Raw genomic sequence first — 25200 nt, 5'->3', positions numbered from 1 at the left:
GAGTGGGTCACAAGGGTGACAATCAGGAGAGTCTCATATCCTGGCGGGGGTCTTGGCAAGTGTCTCTGGCTTCTGTCTGGATCGCAGGGAACGTTTGCGGTGTGGTTCACCTTTTGCAGGGGGAGAGGTGCTGGTGGCCTGTGAGTCCTGTGCCGGGGCCTCCTGTCCACTAGCGATAGTGGAGGTGGAGGTGGAAGGCTGTTCGACTGTCTAGCTAGTGGTAGGGGCCCGCTGCTGTGTGACTGTCTCCCTCATAACACTGGCCATGTCTGCCAGCACCCCTGCTATGGCGATCTGGATGTTGTTGATGACCTGCAAGTCCTCCCGGATCCCCTGGTATTGTCCCTCCTGCAGCCGCCTGTTCTCCTGCACATTGTCCAGGATCTGGCCCATCGTGTCCTCGGAAATGTTGATAGGCTCCTGGGATCTCTGCATGTGCCTCCTGGAGAGTCAGTTCCCTGGGCCTGTCCTCCCCCTGGCGCATAACAGTCCTCCCAGTTTCCCTGTTGGCCTGTGCCTCTGTCCCCTAAACCGTGCGCCCACTGCCACTGACCCCAGGTCCCTGATTGTCTTGGGTATGAGGTGTGCCCTGGGGTCCCTGAAGAGGTGGACACAATGCTGACTGACGTGTCCTGGGGACAGAGGTGTGGGTACGCTGGGTGGGTGCTGTGGTGGTGGTGGTCCCTGATGGGGGAGGCTCTGTGGTGGTGCGTGACTGGGCCTGGGTAACCGGCTGTCCAGAGGACCCTCATGGGCCAGGGAGGTCATCCAGATCCTGAAGACCAGAGTTGCTGTCATCACTGTGGGCCTCTTCTGTTGGGGGACTGGATATTGCTGGCACCTCCTCTCCGCTGACATTGGCTGGGGTGCTGTGGGGATGTAAATGATGTGTTATGGTTTCTGTGTCTGACATATTGTGCATCCGTGGCTTGCCCTCTTTCGTTGTATTTGCCCTGGAAGCTTTCACTTATGTACGTTGGTGTATGGTGGGATGATTAGTTCTCTATAGTGTGCATGCTGTAATGATGAGTGCCCATGCAGGGCTTTGAGTGGTGTCCATGCATTGGTAGAGCATTCAGGGCTTGGCAGTGGGATGAGTGACATGTAATGGTGGGGTGTGTGGGATGGAGTGGAGTGATGGGAGTGAGGGTGGGGGTATGTGACGGCATGCAGGTAGGGGGTAGTAGTAGTAGCGAGTTGACTTACCAGAGTCCAGTCCTCCCCCTACTCCGGCCAGGCCCTCAGGATGCAGGATTGCCAAGACTTGCACCTCCCGTGCTGTTAGTTGTCGGGGGAGGAGGTGGGGGTCCACCCCCAGTCCAGTCCTCTGTACAGCAAGCTGGTGTCTTGCTGCAATGAAACTTACCTTCCCCCGTAGGTCGTTCCACCTCTTCCTGATGTTCTCCCTAGTTCTTGGGTGCTGTCCCATGGCATTGTCCCTGTCCACGATTCTCTGTCATAGCTCCATATTCCTAGCTATCAATATCTGTCTGCTGCACCTGTGCTCCAAATAACTCTGGCTCTACCATGATAATTTGCTCCACCATGACCCTTAGCTCCTCCTCTGTGAAACTGGGGTGTCTTTGTGGTGCCATGGATGTTGTGTGAGGTGTGTAGGTGGGGGTGTTTTGGGTAATGTGTTGGGGTGTGTGAGTGGTGTATAGGTGTGAATAGTGTGTGGCTCTAGTTGTGTCTGTGGTCTTGATGTCTCTCTGCTGGCAATGGTTTGGAATGGTAAAGGGTTGTGGGTACTGTGGATGGGTGTCAGGTGTGTGTTGTTTGAATTATTTAATAGGGGGGGCGCGTGTGTGTGTGTCCATTTTTAGCACAGCAGTGTATACCGCCAATGGTTTACCGCCATCGAATGTCCGCCATGGTGATTCGTCGGTCATAATGTGATGGGTGTAGTTCTGTTGGCGTAATGGTGTGGGTTTTGATACAGCTACTTTATCACTGACCTTTGGGCTGGCGGATTTGTGTATGTGGCTGTATACTGACGGATTGGTGTGTGTCATAATATGGTGAACGGATATCCGCTGCCACAGCGGAAAATTGGCGGCAGTCAGCGTGGCGGTAAGTGGGATTAAACGCCAATGTCATAATGAGGGCCATAGTGTTTGGGGGCATTTCCTTTTGCGGGCACTAGAACTACCCACACAAGTGAGGTACCATTTTAATCGGTAGACTTGAGGGAATGCTGGGTGGAAGGAAATTTGTGGCTCCTCTAGGATTCCAGAACTTTCGGTCACCGAAATGTGAGGAAAAAGTATTTCTTTGGTCAAAATCTGAAGTTTGGAAAGGATTCTGGGTAAGAGAACCTGGTGAGAGCCCCACAAGTCACCCCATCTTGGATTCCCCTAGGTGTCTAGTTTTTAAAAATGCCAGGCTTGGTAAGTTTCCCTAGGTGCCGGCTGAGCTAGAGGCCAAAATCTACAGCTAGGCACTTTGCAAAAAACAGCTCTTTTTTCCTTGGGAAAATGTGATGTGTCCACGTTATCTTTTGGGGCATTTCCTGTCACTGACACTAGGCCTATGCGCACAAGTGAGGTACCATTTTTATCAGGATACTTGGGGGAACGCTGGGTGGAAGGAAATGTGTGGCTCCTCTCAGATGCCTGAAATTTCTGTCACCAAAATGTGAGGAAAAAGTGTTTTTTTAGCCAAATTTTGAGGTTTGCAAAGGATTCTGGGTAACAGAACCTGTTGAGAGCCCCACAAGTCACCCCATCCTTGATTCCCCTAGGTGTCTAGTTTTAAAAAATCTACATTTTTGGTAGGTTCCCCTAGGTGCCAGCTGACCTAGATGACAAAAGCTACAGCTAGGAACTTTGCAAAAAACACGTCAGATTTCAATGTAAAAATGTGATGTGTCCATATTGCGTTTCCTGTCGACAGCATTAGGCCTACCCATGCAAGTGAGGTACCATTTGTATCGGGAGAATTGGGGGAACACAGAATAGCAAAATAAGTGTTATTGCCCCTTGTCTTTCTCTACATTTTTTCCTTCCAAATGTAAGACAGTGTGTAAAAAAGACGTCTATTTGAGAAATGCCCTGTAATTCACATGTTAGTATGGGCACCACAGAATTCAGAGATGTGCAAATAACCACTGCTTCTCAACACCTTATCTTGTGTCCATTTTGGAAATACAAAGGTTTTCTTGATACCTATTTTTCACATTTTATATTTCAGCACATTAATTGCTGTTTGCCCAGTATAGAATGAAAGCCCATTGCAAGGTGCAGCTCATTTATTGGCTCTGTCATCAAGTACCTAGGGTTCTTAATGAACCTTCAAGCCCTATATATCCCCGCAACCAGAAGAGTCCAGCAGACTTAACGGTATATTGCTTTAAAAAATCTGACAGAGCAGGAAAAAGTTACAGAGTAAAACGTGGAGAAGAACAAGTTACTTACCTTCGGTAACGCCTTTTCTGGTGGATACACTAGCTACCTGTGGATTCCTCACCTAAAGGATGTTCCCCTCGCTCCAGCTTTCGACGGAAATTTTCTTCTAGCTCTGCACGTCGACGATGACATCACAATTGCCCGACTCCACGTGACGCCGTATGACGTTATCACCATTTTGAGGCGAACAGGTTAACATTTACGTTACAGAAGTGATATAAGTACATCAATAAAACTTTTATTCCAATAATATGAAACAAAACTAATGGAAACATAATAAATATATATCCACACGTTTCCTTTTATATATATATGTATATATATATATATATATATATATACATATATATATACATATATATATATATATACATATATATATACATATATATATATATATATATATATATATATATACATATATATACATACACACACATATATAATGAAATATATATACATTGCATCATCATATACATATATACAATATACAGGTGCTCACCCAAGGAATTCGTGGTAAGACCAGTCAGGCAATGGGGAGGCGGGCGGGACCGTGAGGAATCCACAGGTAGCTAGTGTATCCACCAGAAAAGGCATTACCGAAGGTAAGTAACTTGTTCTTCTGATGGATACAACTACCTGTGGATTCCTCACCTAAAGAATAGAGTCCCAAAGCAGTAACACCTCAGGAGGTGGGTGCCTGAATGGTCAAACCAAGAAATCCTGCAGCACTGAGCGGGCAAAATGACCATCCCTCCTGACCTCAGAGTCCAAACAATAATGTTTTACAAAAGTATGGAGGGATGCCCAAGTCGCCGCTTTGCAGTTGTCAACCACAGGAACACCCCTAGCCAAGGCCGACGAAGCAGCCTTAGCCCTGGTGGAATGAGCTCGGAGCCCTACAGGAGGTTCTTTCTTTGCTAAAGAATAACGCAGCTTGATGCACAGAATGACCCACTTGGACAGTGTTCTCTTGTGGACAGCTCAGCCTCTCCTATTCCCCACGTAACCAACGAAGAGCTGATCGTCTTGCCTGGACTCCCTTGTACTGTCGACAAAGAAGCTCAACGCTCTTCGTGGATCCAACCAGTGAAGCCTCTCTTCCTCCTTCGATGGATGAGGTGGAGGATAAAAGGAACAGAGAGTAACAGACTGTCCCAAATGAAAGGGTGTAACAACCTTCGGGAGTAAAGCCGCCTTGGTCCTTAACACCACTTTGTCCCTGAAAAAGGAAATATATAAGGACTCTACGCTAAGAGCCTGAAGCTCAATCACTCTTCTAGCAGATGTTATGGCCACTAGAAAAACAGTCTACAAAACTAAAAATCTCAAGGAACAAGAGTGCATCGGCTCAAATGGTGATCCCATAAGAAAGGTAAATACTCAGTTAGGATCCCACTGTGGCATAACAAATGGAGTGGGCAGACCCTTATTAGCGAGACCCTTCATGAACCTCAATACAAGAGGTGACTTAAACAAGGAGGGTTGGTCTGGAAGGCACAGAAAAGCCGACAGTGCTGATAAACAACTCTTAACTGTGGCAACTGCACAACCCTTTTGTGCCAAGGATAAAGCAAATAACAATACATCAGACAAACGGGCCTTCCAGGGATCAATATGGTTCTCTCCACATCAACTGACAAATCTGGCCCACCTGCTTGCATAGATCGATTTGGTGGAGTGTCGCCTGGCCGATAAAATAACTTCCACCACCTCCGGCGGGAGACAAAAGGAACTCAGATTGCCCCGTTCAATCTCCAGGCATGAAGGTGCAAGCTCTGGAGGTGGGGGTGTAGAACCTGCCCCTGCGACTGCGAGTGGAGGTCTTCCCTGTACAGGAGACTGAGCAGGGGGACACAGAGAGTCGGAGAAGATACGAGTACCACACCCGTCTTGGCCAATCCGGGGCTATTAAGATCACTTGTGCCCGGTCTTGGTGAATCTTCCTCAAAACCCAAAGAATCAAGGGTATGAGAGGAAATGCGTAAAGCAACTGACCCTTCCAGGACATCTGAAATGCATCCCCCAAAGCTCCTTGCACCAGATACTGGAGGCTGCAAAACGACGGGCAGTGCGCATTCTCCCGAGTGGCAAACAGATCTACCTGTGGATATCCCCACCTCTGGAAGATGTAAAGGGCCAGATCTGGTTGAAGACGCCACTCGTGATCTGTCAAGATGAGCCGACAGACTGTCCACACACAGAACTCCGGCCAAATGATTTGCTACCAAGCAAATCTGGTGGTCCTGAAGCCAGGACCAGAGCCGAAGAGCTTCTCTGCAGAGAAGATACGACCCCATTCCTCCCTGCTTGTTTATATACCACTTAGCGGTAGTATTGTCCGTCAGGACCTGAACCGACTGACCGCAAAGGGACGGTAGGAAGGCCTTTAGAGCCAGATGTATCGCCCGCTCCAACAGATTGATGTGAAACCTATGTTCTCCTGGAGACCAACCATCTTTGATCTCCACGTCCCCCAGATGAGCTCCCCACCCTAGAGTGGAAGCATCCGTTACAACTGTGGCCACTGGCGGAGGTAGCGAGAACGGCCTTCCTTGCGACAGGTTGCCAACCGCAGCCCACCATTGAAGATCCGATGCAGCGTCTCTGGAGATCCTTATTGAGTCCTCGAGATCTCCATTGTGTTGAAACCACTGCCTGCGGACGCACCACTGAAGAGCCCTCATGTGCCAGCATGCATTAGTGGCCAGCAGAATGCAAGAAGCGAACAGACCGAGCAGACGAAGGACCTTGAGGACTGGAACGACCGCTCCATTTCGAAACATTGGAATCAATGTCTGAATGTCCTGAACCTGCTGCGATGGAGGAAAGGCCCGACTCAATGTTGTGTCCAGTACTGCCCCTATGAACAGGAGCATTGAGAGGGCTCTAGGTGAGATTTGGGCACGTTTACTGAAAAGCCCAGATCGAACAACAACTGAGTTGTCGACTGCAGGTGATGCCGCAAGAGCTCCGGAGACTTGGCTTTGATCAACCAATCGTCCAGATACGGAAATTCTGCTATCCCCTTTCTTCTGAGCTCCGCTGCAACCACCGCCATCACCTTTGTGAAGACTAGAGGTGCCGAAGTAAGATCAAACAGAAGGACCGCAAACTGATAGTGTTGCGACCCCACCACAAACCGGAGATACTTCCTGTGCGACTTGAGGATCGGAATATTGAAGTACGCATCCTGCAAGTCGACAGACACCATCCAATCTCCTTCGTTCAACGCCAAAAGAATCTGTGACAGGGTCAGCATCTTGAACTTTTCCTGCTTGAGGAACCAATTCAAAATCCTCAGGTCCAGGATTGGCCTCAACCGACCATCCTTTTTGGGGATCAGTAAGTATCTTGAATAGCAGCCCTGACCCCTCTCCTGCTCCGGGCCCAACTCCACTACGCCCTTTGACAAAAGGGATTGCACCTCCTGTTGCAGTAACAGAAGATGGTCGTCCGAACAGAAGGATGGGCGGGGAGGGATGGGAGGAGGAAACTCCCGAAAGGGAAGAGCATACCCTTTCCCCACAATATCGGGAGTCTGATGTTATTGACTCCCACATGCGAAGACAGTGAGTTAGTCTCACCCCTACAGGAGATGTGTGAACAGGGAGTGATGGAGAACTATGGTTGCTTTCCCTGCTGTACACCTCCGGAGGAAGAGGAAGAGGCAGAGTGCTGCTGGGCGGCCCCTTTAGTGCATACTTTACCCCTGCTCCTGAAGGATCTAAAAGGAAGAGTTCCTGCAGATTGCTGTCCTGCCGCATGGAGCCAGCCACGAAAGGAAGCACCACAACCAAATCCTGTAAACCTTCTGAATGATTTCAAAGAGGAGGATGTGGCTGCTTGCAGTCCCAAGGATCTTGCCGTGGCTCTACTCTCCTTAAATCATTCCAAGGCAGAGTCGGCTTTCGATCCAAAAAGTTTGTCTCCATCAAATGGCAGGTCAAGCAGAGTGGTCTGAACATCAGGGGAGAACCCGGACGATCGCAGCCAGGCATGCCACCTCGTGGCTATGGACGTGCCCATAGCCCTGGCCACCGAGTCCGAGGTGTCCAGCCCAGATTGAATCACCTGGGTCGCCGCCACCTGAGCGTCCGATAAAAGGTTCAGCACCTCCTGTGATAATCCCGGGTGCCCCTTAGCCTCATCCATAAGGGCATAAATGTAACGTCCTAAAATGCAAGTAGCATTTGTGGATTTCAAAGCCATGCTACATGACGAGAAGGCCTCTTTAGCTGACTGGTCCATTCTCTTAGACTCCCTGTCTGCTGGAACTCTGGGAAACGATCCAGGAGCAGAACAGGAGGAGCACGACGCTTGCACAACCAAACTCTCCGGAGTCGGTGCTTGGACATAAAGTGTGGATCACCTGGGGCCACTCGATAGCGTCTCACCACCGCCCTGTTTACGGCAGCCGAAGTCACTGGCTTCTTCCAAACTTCCCTAATAGGGTCCATAAGAGCCTCATTGAAAGGAAGAAGGGGCTCTGCCAAAGCTGATGCTGGATGCAACACCTCAGTAAGGATGTTGGTCTTCACATCTGCAGCAGGAAGAGGAAGGTCCAAAAAGTCTGCTGCCTTCCGCACCACAGCATGAAAAGAGGCAGCCTCCTCTGTATACTCCCCCAGAGAAGCCAAGTCCCATTCCGGGGAAGTGTCTAGGCCGCTTGCAGTGTCCAAGCCTTGCAGGTCCCCTGAAGGCTCCATGATTTCTCCTTCCTCCAAGTGCTGCTTCTCATATTCCGGTTCCTCCAGCAGCCTCAGAGCCAACCTCCTGGAGCGGAGCCTGGACTCTATACCTGGCGTCGATAAGGCGTCAGCCGAAGACCTCAGACGGTGTTGATCCTCGGAGCCATCCGACGCAGGATCCCCCAGCGCCACAGGCATCTTTAAGGTCGACTGGATCCGTGGTGAATCCATTGGCGCTGGGACGGTGGACATCGTCGGCGTCACCGGTCTTCTGGGCGACGCCAAAGGCATCAGCGCCAAAGCAGTACTTCTCGAAGGAAGAAAGGGCATAAAGGGTGTCGGCCTGTAAGGACCAGGAGCACCCATGTCAAAGGCCAAAGGACCTGACTGCCCCGCATGCACACCTCCAGGCGCCATGGTGGCAAAGATATTAAACATAGCATTAAGAAATGCTGCCCTGCGAAAGCCGGATAACCCTGAGGAGCCGGTGCTGGAGGTGAAGCCGACGACAGCCAAGGCATCTCTTGCTCCGGAGAAGCCCTTGGCTCCTGATGCAGATCCACTTCATACACCAACAGTGGATATGTCGGTGAAGCTGGAGTCGTCGGAGGTGGAGGCGTCACAGTTGGGCTGATCTCCCACGTCAGTCGGCGCCGAGCCGATGGTGACCTCGAACGGGAGCGGTCTCTGCTCGATCGGCGCCGTGATCCATGCCGGCACCAAGAGTCCCGATGAGACTTCGATGATTTAGAAGAAGACTCCCTACGATGATGCTTCTCCTACTTCTTGGATCGAGCAAGAAACAACTTAGCCTCTCGTTCTTTCAGGGCCTTAGGATTCATGCGTTGACATGAACCGCACGACTCGACTTCATGGTCGGAACTAAGGCACCACAAGCAATTGTCATGTGGGTCCATGACCGACATGTGACCTCTGCACTGCTTACAGGGTTTAAAACCCAACTTCCTCGGCTGCGACATAGTTACACCGAAGTGAAACTGTAGCTCCCTGGTAGCCTCGAAGAATGAAAATGTCACTTACCCAGTGTACATCTGTTCGTGGCATCAGTCGCTGGAGATTCACATGTTCTGCATAGCTCGCCATCTGGTGCTGGGTCGGAGTGTTACAAGTTGTTTTTCTTCGAAGAAGTCTTTCGAGTCACGGGACCGAGTGACTCCTCCTTCTGTCTCCATTGCGCATGGGCGTCGACTCCATCTTCGATTGTTTTCCCCGCAGAGGGTGAGGTAGGAGTTGTGTTGTAGTAATAGTGCCCATGCAATGGAGTGACTAAGTATGTACCTATTTAAGGTTAAAATAATATATATACAAATGTACAAAGTTGAAGCTAACTTCCAAACTGCTACAGGCTCCCGGGGAGCCGGGTGGGCACATGTGAATCTCCAGCGACTGATGCCACGAACAGATGTACACTGGGTAAGTGACATTTTCAGTTCGATGGCATCTGTCGCTGTAGATACACATGTTCTGCATAGACTAGTAAGCAGTTATCTCCCCAAAAGCGGTGGCTCAGCCTGTAGGAATGGAAGTGGTTTGAAATAATGTTCTTAACACGGCTTGACCTACTGTGGCTTGCTGTGCGGATAACACGTCTACACAGTAGTGCTTGGTGAACGTGTGTGGCGTAGACCATGTGGCTACCTTACATATTTCTTGCATTGGGATGTTTCCTAGAAAGGCCATGGTAGCACCTTTTTTTCTGGTTGAGTGTGCCCTTGGTGTAATGGGCAGTTGTCGTTTTGCTTTAAGGTAGCAGATTTGGATGCATTTAACTATCCATCTGGCTATACCTTGTTTTGATATTGGGTTTCCTGCATGAGGTTTTTGGAATGCAATAAATAGTTGTTTAGTCTTTCTGATGTTTTTCGTTCTGTCAATGTAGTACATTAATGCTCTTTTGACATCTAATGTATGTAGTGCCCTCTCAGCTACGGAATCTGGCTGTGGGAAGAACACTGGTAGTTCCACTGTTTGATTTAGGTGGAACGGTGAAATAACCTTTGGTAAAAATGTAGGATTAGTCCTTAGGACGACTTTATTTTTGTGTAGTTGTATAAAAGGTTCTTGTATTGTAAACGCCTGAATTTCGCTTACTCTTCTTAGAGATGTAATGGCGATGAGAAATGCAACCTTCCAGGTTAGGAACTGTATTTCGCAAGAGTGCATGGGTTCAAAAGGTGGACCTATGAGTCTTGTTAAGACAACATTCAAGTTCCATGAAGGAACAGGTGGTGTTCTTGGTGGTATAATTCTTTTAAGGCCTTCCATGAATGCTTTAATGACTGGTATCCTATATAGGGAAGTTGAATAGGTAGTCTGCAGGTATGCAGATATTGCCGCAAGGTGTATTTTAATGGAAGAGAAGGCTAGGTTAGATTTTTGTAAGTGAAGCAAGTAACCCACTACGTCCTTTGGAGTTGCGTGTAAAGGTTGGATCTGATTATGTGTCAGGTGCTAGCCGGCGCCTACAGGGCCGATCGGGAGATTGTAGTCATTAGGGACTACACCTCCCATGAAGCCCAGCGCGGTAGAGATCGCGTAAAAGTCGGCGCACCCTGGAAAGGGTGTGCGTTATTTGTGCTAATGAGGCAGGTCGGAGCCTCAACGAAGTAGGAGCGGACGGCGTTCCCCAGGGGGGAATTCATCGGCGGCCGGAAAAAAGGAATGAGATTCATCAGGGCCCCCTCCTGGAAACTGACTTTTTACCGGCAGAAGGAGTTCCTAGCTGCTCCTCCTTTCGAATTCCAAGTACTAAGAAGGTGGTAAGCGGCAAGCTTGCTACTTGCCGGAGGCTATCGCCTTTCTTTATTTCTGCATTCCTTACGGCCAGGTTGTGGGTGACTGTCATATATTGGAGCACTTTACTTTTTGAGGTGCCATAATAAAGGAACGGCGATCTTATGAGACAATCTTTTGGCTTTTTGTTGGCGGCAATTCAGAATGAGATTTACTGTTTGCAGGATTCCAAACAGCCGGGACAAATAATTCTTGTCAACATTCACTGAGATATGAACGAGTTACTTCTTCAAATATACGTGACATTAACGAAAGGCTTAGTGGGTTAACTGAATCATAGGAAGAAGTACAAAATAGATTTTTTTCACCTTATTCTTTCTCCTCATGTTTGTTTCGTTATACGTACTGTAGTATTGTTTAGGAGGAAGGGCGGTGAGACCCTTAGGTGATTATTAGTGGCCGTAGTTGGCTTGGGTCATCCATTGGTGATACTGATGGAACATAGTTAGGCTTTGGACTAGTTCTGCCCTTATGAGTTATGGGCAGGCCAGGTCGTTTTGGTTTTAGTGAGACCTTATGAGAATAGACAGACAATGTGATAATTAACACTGTGTATTTTTCTTTACAGTTATCCCGTCCCTGCTGATCCTTCCCCTTCCTTCCCTCGCTTGATTACTCCAATGCACTATGGTTTTTTATCAGTGACTTGGTGGTGTCAGGAGGTGGACCTTGTTTGCATCACACCGAGTCTGAGGAGTACCTACACCGTGACAGAATAACGCACCCACGAATAATACTCCTCCTGCTCGGTGTAATGCAAAGATGGCATCTATGGATGATGTATTACAGGCGTTAGTGTTAGTGCAGCAAGAGTTGGCAGATTCTAGGGTGGAGGCAGCGGCACTAAGGGACAAGGTAGAAAGGCTTACTAGGAATCCCTTCGATGCCTCAGCATCTACACCGCAGATAACCGTGAACGTCTCCCCTCCAATCCCTTTGGCCAGTCCGGAACGGTTTTCAGGGGACCCCAGGAAAGTTCAGGCTTTTTTAACGCAGTTGTCTCTTCAATTCTCATGTAGACCGGCGTCTTTTCCCTCTAACCTTTCCAGGGTAATGTTCGCTATTTCTTATCTCTCGGGAGATGCAGCCAACTGGGCAGTGCCGTTAGTTAGAAACGATGACCCATTATTATCGGATTGGAATGCCTTTCGGTCGGCCTTTGAGAAGGTGTTTGATCACAGAACAACCACCTTTAGTGCTGATAGAGAATTGCTGGAACAGAGACAGGGGAGGTCTGACCTGGTTACTTATCTTACCACCTTCAATAGACTGGTAGCGGAATCAGAGTGGCCAGAGGAGAAAAGAATGTCTCTCTATTATCAAGGATTAAGAGACGACATGAAGGATATCCTAGCCCAAATAGATCCACAGCCTTCCACGTGTACTGAACTTGTGAATCTTACCTTGAGATTGAATCATCGGCTAGCAGAGAGAAGGGGAGAGCGTAGAGCGGGTGATAGGCGGCCGGTCATTCCAGAAAGAGAGGGGCGACCAGTTCCTAATTCCCATGATTTATGCGGGGAACCTATGGAAGTGGGAGCCGTTAGGGCACCTCTGTCAAAGGCCGAAAAAGAGAGTAGGAGGGTACAGGGGTTGTGCATGTATTGCGGCAGGAAGGGTCATTATGTGAGAGAATGTCCCCAAAAACCAAGAAAAAGGTTCTCCTACTCCCCCACTCAAAAGGCCGCGGTGACGTCAGGGAAGATATCAGAGAAAGAGGATTTGCCCTTTATAGAACCCCTATCGGGGTTCCGGTTGACTTCTTTAACCCTCTTGCCACAAGAAGAAAAGGCGTCACACCTGTTGTTATCCGTAGAGCTGGTGTCCCAAGATCGAAACCATCCTGTATGGGCAATGATAGACTCAGGAGCCACGGGAAATTTCATAGATGAAGGGGTGGTTAAGAGACTGGGACTTCTGAGAATTCCAAGAAAGAACCCCGAAATTGTGTTGGCAGTTGACGGTACACCACTGAAGTCTGGACCCCTTACTGAACAAACTGAGGATGTGGGGTTGGTTTTCAGTGGAGTATCTCCGGCACGCAGAGAAATAATCAGGCTAGATATAATAGAGGCTCCTCAGTATGAAATAATTTTGGGAATGCCCTGGCTAAGAAAGAGCAATCCTGTTATCGATTGGCAAACCAAGACGGTTAGTTTTCAGTCCGTGAGGAGTGAGAAAGTCTGTTCCTTATATGATAACCCCCCCGCGTTAGCGTTGGCTCAAGGGTTACAGTTGGCCACAGTGGTGGAGAAAGCGGTGATATTGCCCTCTGTTTACGCCAAGTTCAAGGATTTGTTCGACGAAGGTCAGGCGGAGACATTGCCACCCCATCGTATATACGATTGCAAGATAGATCTGATTCCGGGAGCACTCCTTCCTTCTTGTAGGGTATATGCTCTATCAGACCCAGAAACCAAACATTTGCGAAGATATCTGGACCGTTTCCTGGAAATCGGGTTCATTAGACCATCTTGTTCTCCGGCAGCTTCTCCACTCTTTTTCATAGCTAAAGCGAATAAAGAGTTGAGAACCTGCATCGATTATCGAATGCTGAACAAGAACACGATAAGGAATAGATACCCTCTTCCCCTCATTCCTGTGTTATTGGAACAGGTGAAAGAGGCAACTATCTATACAAGGTTGGATCTGAAGGGGGCTTACCATCTGGTCAGAATCCGTGAAGGGGATGAATGGAAGACGGCGTTCAAGACCCGTTATGGCCTGTTTGAATACTTGGTAATGCCGTTCGGGTTGTGTAACGCCCCGGCGGCTTTTCAATACTTTCTGAACGATGTTCTCAAAGAATACGTAGACCACTTTGTGATCGTTTATATAGATGACATATTGGTGTATTCTACCTCCTTAGAGCGGCACATGGAACATGTTTCCCTAGTACTCCAGGCATTGCAACAGCACCATCTTTATTGCAAACTGAGCAAATGCGAGTTCCATGTACAGAAGGTTGAGTTCTTGGGGGTGGATTTAAGCCCGGAAGGGTTCTGCATGTCGACAAGAAAAATACAGGCGGTTCAAGAGTGGCCAGTGCCCACTAGTGTGAGAGACGTGCAATGCTTCCTGGGGTTTTCCAATTACTATAGAAGATTCATCTGTCATTTTTCCCACATTGTGTCACCTATAACAAGGTTGCTAAGAAAGGGAGTGTCTTTTGTTTGGTCAGAGGAGGCAGAGGAGGCCTTCTGCTTCTTAAAACAGGCCTTCTGCTCAGCGCCTATACTTCAGCATCCACAGCCAGAAGTACCTTTTATAGTCGAAGCAGATGCCTCGGATATAGCCATTGGGGCTGTGTTATCCCAAAGAAACAAGACCTCGGGACAGCTTCATCCGGTGGCGTTTTTATCTAAGAAGCTATCTGCTGCGGAACTCAACTATACGGTGGCAGAAAAAGAACTACTAGCCATCAAGAAGGCATTTCAGGAATGGAGACACTATCTCTGGGGGGCCCAACACCCGGTCACGGTATATACTGATCACCGAAACCTGCAGTATATGAAGGAGGCTAGACAGCTTACCCAGCGGCAAATGAGGTGGATGCTGTTCTTTTCAGAATATGAGTTTGTAGTAACCTTCCGTCCTGGGGTCGACAATCGCAAGGCAGATTCACTGTCTAGACAAAGGGACGTGAGGAACATCACTTCAAGACCTGATGAAGCAATCATCCAACCGGAAAAAGTGCTTTGTGCCCTTCATATATCTCACTTCCTAGAAAAGGTCTCTAAGCATAAGTCTGCTGCTCAGTGGAAGGAGTGGGCCGAAGTAAGTCAGGACCGTACCCTTAAGCATGGAATACCGCTGCAAGGTAATCGTTTGTATTTACCAACACCTGAACTTCGAATGCAAGCCTTCAATTGGTGTCATGATGCGGTAACAGCTGGTCATCCGGGGTACACCAAAACTGCGCAAATAGTTCAACGACATTTCAGGTGGAAAGGTTGGGCTAAGGACGTTGCGACATGGGTAGCTCGGTGTGAGATATGTGCTCGATCCAAGGGAGAAAACGCGAAGAGCCAGGGCAAGCTGATGCCTTTGCCCACTCCGGAAAAACCATGGCAAACCATCAGCGTGGATTTTGTGGTAGGATTGCCAATGGATCAGGGGTACAATGCTATCATGGTGGTAATCGATAGTCTTACCAAGATGGGTCACTTTCTCTCTTGTAGAAACCTACCTACAGCAAGTCAGACCGCCCATCTAATTCTGTCTCAAGTGGTGCGGTTACATGGTTTACCAAGAACCATTATTTCAGACAGAGGCCCCCAGTTCGTTGCTAGGTTTTGGCGCATGTGGTGCAAGGTTCTGCGCATTGAATCCGCCCTATCCACCAGTTTTCACCCACAAACCGATGGCCAGACGGAGCGTCTCAACCAAACCCTGAAGAAATATCTGAGGTGCTATGCAAAAGACGCGCAGGAATCGTGGGTGTCATTGCTATGGCTGGCCGAACTATCGTACAACAATGCTTGGCATAGCTCGATAAGGGAGTCTCCTTTTCGTGCTAACACAGGGTTCCACGCGGAGATGTTGCCCATAATCATACCTCGGGATGTCACGGATCAACCTACTGTCCATGCTATGGTTAAGAACCTACAATCCATGCAAAAAAAAATACGACTTAATTTGGATAAAGCCAAGGAACAGTATAAGAAATGGGGTGATGTACATCGGCGTGAGGGGCCGGTGTATCAGCCAGGGGACCGAGTGTGGCTTTCCACCAAGTATATACGTTTTAAGATGCGTAGCATCTTTCATCCTCGTTACATTGGTCCTTATGAGGTGGTACGCAAGATAAACCCTGTGGCTTACCGTCTCAACTTACCTGCTTCCTTAAGAATCCATCCGGTGTTTCATTGCAGCCTTTTGAAGCCAGCTCTGTCCGCGACCCGGCGGGCGGTGCCTCCGGTGGTTAGAGACGGGCAGCTGGAGTATGAGGTGCGCAAGGTGTTGGATTCCAAACTACGGGGGGGTAAGTTATGGTACTTGGTGTCGTGGAAAGGGTATGAGGCCGAGGAGGATTCATGGGAGCCGGAAGGCAATGTTCATGCCCCTAGGGCGGTGCAACGGTTTCATGCTTGTCATCCCACTAAACCTGGCCCTAGGAGGCGCTTTGGAGGTGGGCGTACTGTCAGGTGCTAGCCGGCGCCTACAGGGCCGATCGGGAGATTGTAGTCATTAGGGACTACACCTCCCATGAAGCCCAGCGCGGTAGAGATCGCGTAAAAGTCGGCGCACCCTGGAAAGGGTGTGCGTTATTTGTGCTAATGAGGCAGGTCGGAGCCTCAACGAAGTAGGAGCGGACGGCGTTCCCCAGGGGGGAATTCATCGGCGGCCGGAAAAGAGGAATGAGATTCATCAGGGCCCCCTCCTGGAAACTGACTTTTTACCGGCAGAAGGAGTTCCTAGCTGCTCCTCCTTTCGAATTCCAAGTACTAAGAAGGTGGTAAGCGGCAAGCTTGCTACTTGCCGGAGGCTATCGCCTTTCTTTATTTCTGCATTCCTTACGGCCAGGTTGTGGGTGACTGTCATATATTGGAGCACTTTACTTTTTGAGGTGCCATAATAAAGGAACGGCGATCTTATGAGACATAATCTTTTGGCTTTTTGTTGGCGGCAATTCAGAATGAGATTTACTGTTTGCAGGATTCCAAACAGCCGGGACAAATAATTCTTGTCAACATTCACTGAGATATGAACGAGTTACTTCTTCAAATATACGTGACATTAACGAAAGGCTTAGTGGGTTAACTGAATCATAGGAAGAAGTACAAAATAGATTTTTTTCACCTTATTCTTTCTCCTCATGTTTGTTTCGTTATACGTACTGTAGTATTGTTTAGGAGGAAGGGCGGTGAGACCCTTAGGTGATTATTAGTGGCCGTAGTTGGCTTGGGTCATCCATTGGTGATACTGATGGAACATAGTTAAGCTTTGGACTAGTTCTGCCCTTATGAGTTATGGGCAGGCCAGGTCGTTTTGGTTTTAGTGAGACCTTATGAGAATAGACAGACAATGTGATAATTAACACTGTGTATTTTTCTTTACAGTTATCCCGTCCCTGCTGATCCTTCCCCTTCCTTCCCTCGCTTGATTACTCCAATGCACTGTGGTTTTTTATCAGTGACTTGGTGGTGTCAGGAGGTGGACCTTGTTTGCATCACACCGAGTCTGAGGAGTACCTACACCGTGACATTATGATGGCAGTAGCAGACAAACCTCTTCCATTTACTTGCATAGCAGTGCCTAGTGGACGGCCTTCTGGCTTGCTTTATGACGTCCATACATTCTTGGGTAAGTTGTAAGTGTCCGAATTCTAGGATTTCAGGAGCCAGATTGCTAGATTCAGCGATGCTGGATCTGGATGTCTGATCTGTTGGTTGTGTTGTGTTAACAGATCCGGCCTGTTGGGCAATTTGATGTGGGGTACTACTGATAGGTCTAGCAGTGTTGTGTACCAGGGTTGCCTTGCCAAAGTTGGGGCTATTAAAATGAGTTTGAGTTTGTTTTGACTCAATTTGTTTACCAGATAAGGAAGGAGAGGGAGAGGAGGAAAAGCGTAGGCAAATATCCCTGACCAGTTCATCCATAGGGCATTGCCTTGGGACTGCCTGTGTGGGTATCTGGATGCGAAGTTTTGGCATTTTGCGTTCTCTCTTGTTGCAAACAAGTCTATTTGAGGTGTTCCCCAGAGTCTGAAGTAAGTGTTTAGAATTTGGGGGTGAATTTCCCATTCGTGGACCTGTTGGTGATCTCGAGAGAGATTGTCTGCAAGTTGATTCTGGATCCCTGGAATAAACTGCGCTATTAGGCGAATGTGGTTGTGAATTGCCCATCGCCATATCTTCTGTGCTAGAAGGCTCAACTGCGTTGAGTGTGTCCCCCCCTGTTTGTTTAGATAATACATTGTTGTCATGTTGTCTGTTTTGACAAGAATGTATTTGTGAGTTATAATTGGTTGGAAAGCCCTTAATGCTTGAAAAACTGCTAGCATTTCTAGGTGATTTATATGCAGTTTTGTTTGATGTACGTTCCATTGTCCTTGTATGCTGTGTTGATCGAGGTGTGCTCCCTACCCTGTCATGGAAGCATCTGTTGTTATTACGCATTGTGGCACTGGGTCTTGGAATGGCCGCCCTTTGTTTAAATTTATACTGTTCCACCATAGAAGCGAGAGGTAAGTTTGGCGGTCTATTAACACCAGATCTAGAAGGTGACCCTGTGCTTGTGACCATTGTGATGCTAGGCACTGTTGTAAGGGCCTCATGTGTAGTCTTGCGTTCGGGACAATGGCTATGCATGAAGACATCATGCCTAGGAGTTGTAATATCATCTTTGCTTGTATTGTTTGTGTTGGATACATGCGTTGTATGATCTTGTTGAAATTTTGAATTCTTTGTGGACTTGGAATGGCTACTCCTTTTGTTGTGTCTATTATGGATCCCAGGTATTGTTGTACTTTGCACGGCAAAATGTTGGATTTTGCAAAGTTGACGGTGAACCCTAGTTTGTAGAGGGTTTGTATGATTTGATTTGTGTGTTGTAAGCACTTTGTTAGTGAATTGGTTTTGATTACCCAGTCGTCTAGATACGGGAATACATGTATTTGCTGCCTTCTCATGTGTGCAGCCACTACTGCTAGACATTTTGTAAAGACTCTTGGTGCGGTTGTTAAACCAATAGGCAATACTTTGAATTGGTAATGTATTCCTTTGAATACGAACCGTAGGTATTTCCTGTGCGACGGATGTATTGGTATATGGAAATACGCGTCTTTGAGGTCTAAGGTTGTCATGTAGTCCTGTAGTTTTAGCAATGGTAACACTTCTTGTAGCGTGACCATGTGAAAGTGGTCTGATTTGATGTAGGTGTTTAGTATTCTGAGGTCTAGGATTGGTCTCAGTGTTTTGTCCTTTTTTGGTATTAAGAAGTACAGTGAATAGACTCCTGTGTTTGTTTGTGTGTTTGGTACTAATTCGATTGCATTCTTTTGCAATAGTGCTTGAACTTCTATTTCCAGAAGTTCGGAATGTTGTTTTGATAAATTCTGTGCTTTTGGTGGTATGTTTGGAGGGAATTGTAGGAATTCTATGCAATAACCATGTTGGATAATTGCTAAGACCCAAGTGTCTGTAGTTATTTCCTCCCATGCTTTGTAATAATGACCTATTCTTCCCCCCACTGGTGTTGTGTGGAGGGGGTGAGTGACATCTGAGTCACTGCTTGGTTGTAGGGGTTTTGGGGCTTTGAAATTTTCCTCTATTCCTAGGGAATTGCCCTCCTCTGTATTGGCCCCGAAAGCCTCCCCTGTACTGTCCCTGGTAGCTGGACGGTGTTGCCTGCGAGGTGCTGGCTTGTGTGGCCTGACCCCGAAACCCCCCTCTAAAGGGTGTCTTGCGGAAGGTGGTGTAGGTTCCTCTGCTCTGCGGGGAGTAGAGTGCGCCCATGGCTTTAGCAGTGTCAGTGTCTTTTTTAAGTTTTTCGATTGCCGTGTCCACTTCTGGTCCGAACAGTTGTTTTTCGTTGAATGACATATTGAGCACTGCCTGCTGTATCTCTGGTTTGAACCCAGACGTTCTTAGCCATGCGTGCCTTCTAATGGTCACAGATGTATTAATTGTTCTTGCAGCTGTGTCTGCTGCGTCCATAGAAGATCGTATCTGGTTATTTGATATGTTCTGTCCTTCTTCAACCACCTGCTTTGCCCTCTTTTGTAGTTCCTTGGGAAGATGCTCGATGAGGTGTTGCATCTCATCCCAATGGGCTCTGTCATAGCGCGCAAGTAGTGCTTGAGAGTTAGCGATGCGCCACTGGTTTGCAGCTTGTACTGCGACTCTTTTCCCAGCTGCATCGAACTTGCGGCTCTCTTTATCTGGGGGTGGTGCATCCCCAGATGTGTGGGAGTTGGCTCTTTTCCGAGCTGCTCCTACTACGACGGAATCCGGTGGCAGCTGTGTGGTGATGAAAACAGGGTCTGTAGGAGGTGCCTTATACTTCTTTTCCACCCTTGGCGTTATTGCCCTACTTTTGACCGGCTCCTTGAATATTTCCTTTGCGTGCCGAAGCATACCTGGCAGCATAGGCAGGCTTTGGTAGGAGCTGTGGGTGGAGGAGAGGGTGTTGAATAAAAAGTCATCCTCGACTTGTTCTGAGTGGAGGTTTACGTTGTGGAATTGTGCTGCTCTAGCCACCACTTGAGAGTATGCTGAGCTGTCTTCTGGTGGTGAGGGCTTTGTTGGATATGCCTCCGGACTGTTGTCCGACACTGGGGCGTCATATAAGTCCCAAGCGTCTTGATCCTGGTCACCTTGGCTCATGGTGGTGTGAGCCGGGGAATGTGACGGAGTTTGCGCTGGTGAGACGTTAATTACAGGTGGAGGAGAGGGTGGCGGAGTCACCTTTTTCACCATTTTTGTTTGTGGCGCCTGGTCTGTTTGAAACTCCAGTCTCCTTTTCCTCCTAATAGGGGGAAGGGTGCTTATTCTTCCCGTTCCCTGCTGTATGAAAATACGTTTTTTGCGTATGGTCCACTTCGGTGGATTGCAGCTCTTCCTCAAACCTATGCTTTCGCATCTGAGAGGACAGTGATTGTTCCTCTGTATAAGAGCCTGGACCTGGGTCGGTTACGGGTTGTTTCGGCACTGAAACCCTGCCTGTATCTCTTTTCGGCTCCGAGGTGGCTTTTTTCTTTTTTTGCGTCGAAACCTCTCGCCGTCGATCTTCGTCGGTGCCGCTGTCTCGGCGTCGAGCCGCTTCTACACCGCTATCTCGGTGTCGTTGCTTTTCTCCAGCACTTTCTCGATCCCGAGAAGGCTGCGTGCCGGTGTCTCGACCGGAGTCGGACGATCTCGGCACTGTTTTGGCCTTTTTCGGTGCCGATGGTCGGTCACCGAATTTATGGGTGGAGCCATGGCCTGGTGGCAGTGGCGTCCCCTGGGCCTTGTCACTTTTCTTCTGTGTTGTTTTCGACGTCTTACTCACGGTTCTTTGATCGTCGAATTCCTCAGAGTCCGATTGGTGGATCGAAAAGGTTTCTTCTTCCTCTTGTTCCTCGAACTCTCGGTGCGCTGTCGGCGTGGACGCCATCTGAAGTCTCCTGGCTCGACGGTCACGGAGTGTCTTTCGGGACCGGAACGCACGACAGGCCTCGCAAGTCTCTTCACTGTGCTCAGGTGACAGGCACAGGTTACAGACCAAATGTTGGTCTGTATAAGGGTATTTGTTGTGGCATTTGGGACAAAAACGGAACGGGGTCCGTTCCATCGACGTTGTTCGACACGCGGTCGGGCCGACCAGGCCCCGACGGGGGATCGAAAACTACCCCAAAGGGCACCGGAGCGCGTCGATCTTCGATGCGGTGTTGAATCTAACTACGCCGATCCCGAACGCAACAATACCGACGAAAATCTTCCGATATTAACTAACTTTCCGTTCCGAAACTCGGAGCGACAAGAACACGTCCGAACCCGATGGCGGAAAGAAAACAATCGAAGATGGAGTCGACGCCCATGCGCAATGGAGACAGAAGGAGGAGTCACTCGGTCCCGTGACTCGAAAGACTTCTTCGAAGAAAAACAACTTGTAACACTCCGACCCAACACCAGATGGCGAGCTATGCAGAACATGTGTATCTACAGCGACAGATGCCATCGAACAAACCGTTACTCGAAGGCACGGAAAAAAGGAAACTGACATCTGCACGTCGACGAGGGCTTCTTATTGCCTGGATGACATCATACGGCGTCGCGTGGAGTCGGGCAATTGTGACGTCATCGTCGACGTGCAGAGCTAGAACATTTCCGTCGAAAGCTGGCACGAGGGGAAAATTCTTTAGGTGAGGAATCTACAGGTAGTTGTATCCATCAGAATAATGGCTGTTTTTTTCACCTCAATTTCATTTTTTATTTTATTTCAGCTGTTATTTTCTGCAGGAAAACCTTGAAGAATCTACACAATTTACCCCTTGCTGAATTCTGAATTTTGTCTACTTTTCAGAAATATTTAGCTGTCTGGGATCCAGCATTGGTTTCACACCCATATCTGTCACTAACTGGAAAGAGGCTGTAAGCAGAAAAAATAGTAAAAATGGGGTATGTCCTAGTAAAATGCCAAAATTGTGTTGAAAAATAGGGTTTTCTGATTCAAGTCTGCCTGTTCCTGAAAGGTGGGAAAATGGTGATTTTAGCACCACAAACCCTTTGTTGATGCCATTTTCAGGGAAACAAACGCAAGCCTTCTTCTGCAGTCGCTTTTCCCATTTTTAAAAAAAAAAATAAATTTTCACTGTATTTTGGCTATTTTCTTGGTCTCCTCCAGGGAAAACCACAAACTCTGGGTACCATTAGAATCCCTAGGATGTTGGGAAAAATAGGACGTAAATTTGGCGTGGTTAGCCTATGTGGACAAAAAGTTATGAAGGCCTAAGCGCGAACTACCCCAAATAGCCAAAAAAGGGCTCAGCACTGGGGGGGGGGGGGGGGGGGGAGATGCCCAGCAGCTAAGAGGTTAATTTATTCCACTGATGTTGGAGTAATTTTGCTCTTTACATTTTATGTATTTTTCTAAATTGGCTTTGGAATATTATTGCACTGTATCCTTTACTTTAAAATCACTTGCACTGCTTGAACTTAGTATGCATTTCTCTGGGGATTGCCTGCTGCGTGAGCCACGGCTACCACGGTAAAGATTCTTTCAAAACTGAACTCTGAACTAAAAATAGCAGGTTTATTGAGCTGGCATCGGTGCCCTCCCAAATGAAGATCCTAATTTCCTAAAGCTATCAAAAGAGAGATTCTAGTGATCCAGCAAAATGAACATGCGGTTCAAGCTCATCACCCTAATCCACAGCCCTGTGCATATTAAAATAATAAGCAATGGTAAGTGGTAGAGCATGGACATTTTGGTATGAGTAACAGCTCCAGCTAGCAAAAATAATATCTGGACCAAATGCCCCAAATTAGGTGGGGTCACTGATGAGATTTCAGCAACAAAGCAGTAATAACAAAAAATAACGCAAATACATATTCATGTTTTAAAGTATTCATCTTAACCGATTTAACAGAATTAATGTCTATCTGTTTTGATATAACTTATTACGACTTGCATTGGGGGTGACATTTATTTATGGCTTTTAATCTGCTCTGTATTCCATTTTCATTAGAATTAACATTTATGTTACAGTAATAAATGGAGTGTTGGAATGTTCATGTACCTTCAATGCCATATTTTGCACACATCTCACTGGTTACTTTGATTCACAATGTCTGCTGTCAGCAATGTCTACCATGTACGATGAGGATTTCATACATCCTTTGCAATTTAAAAAAGCACTTCTGAATATGACGATTCGCACGCCAAGCAATGTCATCTCAAGAAATACATTTAAACATGTCCACACAAAGAGAATACTCTTGCTGTGTGGCTGTCCACTCAAAAACATGTCATTAGTAATCTACCTCTGGCAGTGCTGCTGCTTAATTTTGCTCTCTTTCGTTTTCCCACACATTGGCTACCATCCAGATCCTCCTGCAAAAAAGTTTTCAAAAAAGATAAAAAGTTAATCGTTTTTTTTTTATATTTTACATTCTCTATTTTACCTTTTTTCATGACAGCAGGATACATTCTAAAACATCTAAGGATATTTTACGAACAGAATATCGGTACATGTTATCTATTTCATATTAAGGCCAGTGGCAGCAGTCATACATTATCTGCCAGCACATAGCGCCTAGACAAGGCAATACATATTTATTTTTTATTTTTTTTAGTTTAAATGTTTTAACATTTATTTTTTCCTTGAATTGGGTGCAATATTTAACTTTCATCCTAGGCAACCTGTTAGGCCATTCACATACACTAGAACCCCCTTAATCATTAACTATAACAAGTCAGTCATGACCCTAAATGGAATGATTAAAACGGATAAATTTTCTGTGTGAAGAACCGAAGATGAAAACTTTACTATGTTCCTATTATTCCAAGAACTGGCACAACAGATGGGGTTTGATTGCAACAAGGCCTTTTAATTGCTCATAACAAAGAGCTAAAATTGAGGTTTTTACTCGGATCACTGGCTCAATTAGTCTACCTGAAGTGGTCAAGATTAAGCAGTTAAAACTCAAACTACCTCCTCAGCTTTGCTCACCTTTAGAATAAGACAATTCTCCAAACCCACATCTCCTAAATAAAACTGGTTGTCTAGTCTAGTGCAGATGAGTTATATATTTGTGGTTAGTGAGCCTAAAATCAGAAGATGTTGAGCGCATTTCTTCACCCCTCTGGCAGTGTGACAAGCCAAAACTCATCTTGCTGAGTTCATTGAAGAGATGCCCTGGGCAACAGAAAGATTAAGACATTTCCTGTCAGCAAGGTTCCTTGTGTGACATAACATTCACTCTCAAGGCATGGGCATGTGACTGCCTACTCAAATAATATGAAAATGAACTCCCTGAAACTGAAATAATGCACTTCTATTTGCTCCCTCTGCCTTTGACCACCACTGATATTTGATCTTCCTTTGCAATTTCAAATGTTCCTCACTTCACCCTTCCTTAATCCCTTCGATATCCCCGGAAAGAGCCGGCATCTCTTTGTACTGTGCATGCAGTATCTTGTTGCAGAATCAGATGTAAGAGACTAGGAAAGTAATTCTCATATGGAAGAGTAGCTTGTCCAATACACACATTCTTACTTTCTGAGTACTGTTACTCTATCTGCCACATCTAGTATTCATTCATTACTACTTTCATCCTCATCATTTCTGGTGGCGGGCAGTTACGCATATCGACCAGACTTGCTGTCATTTCACAGAATGAACACCTCTAAAATGCCCATCCCGATCAATAAAATTCTACAAAGTAAATCATAAGACAGTACTTTTTTATTGATAATTACTATTGACCTTTACTGTGTTTCTTTATTGTTTTACTTTTACAAATCTACTTCTAAGGAGAAAATTAGTGAGGTGCACTTTCTAGGTGTTGAAGCATTGATATCTGTACAGCTGAACCTAATGAAAGAGCTTTTGAATGAGGTCGAGGAGAGAAATAAAATGATAATTTCCAATTGTATGAAGTTTGATGGAGCTGAAGGTCTTTATGTTTGTTGTATTTTTCAACAGAGTGAGAATGGAGTACAAAGAAAAGTTGCATGCTTAGGCCCCAGACAAACAGGTTCTTCACCTTTATTAAAAACTCTTTCAAGTGGATGCTGAATCAAACTGCAGATTCCTCACCTAATGACTATCCCCCCAGGTGTCAGACCAGATATAGACTTAA

The 25200-nt window shown here is 47.0% G+C and overlaps 1 protein-coding gene across 4 annotated transcripts in view; it reads right to left on the bottom strand.

Moving 5' to 3' along the window:
* Positions 1–25200, bottom strand: part of UBR3 (ubiquitin protein ligase E3 component n-recognin 3) — a 1605611-nt gene that overhangs the window by 1334992 nt on the left and 245419 nt on the right. For all 4 annotated transcript variants that reach the window (XM_069225311.1, XM_069225312.1, XM_069225313.1 and 1 more), the window contains exon 6: positions 23380–23449. In XM_069225311.1, the coding sequence (XP_069081412.1) occupies positions 23380–23449 (70 nt within the window). The remainder of the gene's footprint in view (positions 1–23379; positions 23450–25200) is intronic.

This window comes from Pleurodeles waltl, chromosome 3_1 (genome assembly GCF_031143425.1).
Source record: "Pleurodeles waltl isolate 20211129_DDA chromosome 3_1, aPleWal1.hap1.20221129, whole genome shotgun sequence".
Taxonomy (NCBI): domain Eukaryota; kingdom Metazoa; phylum Chordata; class Amphibia; order Caudata; family Salamandridae; genus Pleurodeles; species Pleurodeles waltl.
The sequence above is the reverse complement of the archived record's forward strand: the minus strand, read 5'-3'. Positions and strand labels throughout refer to the sequence as shown.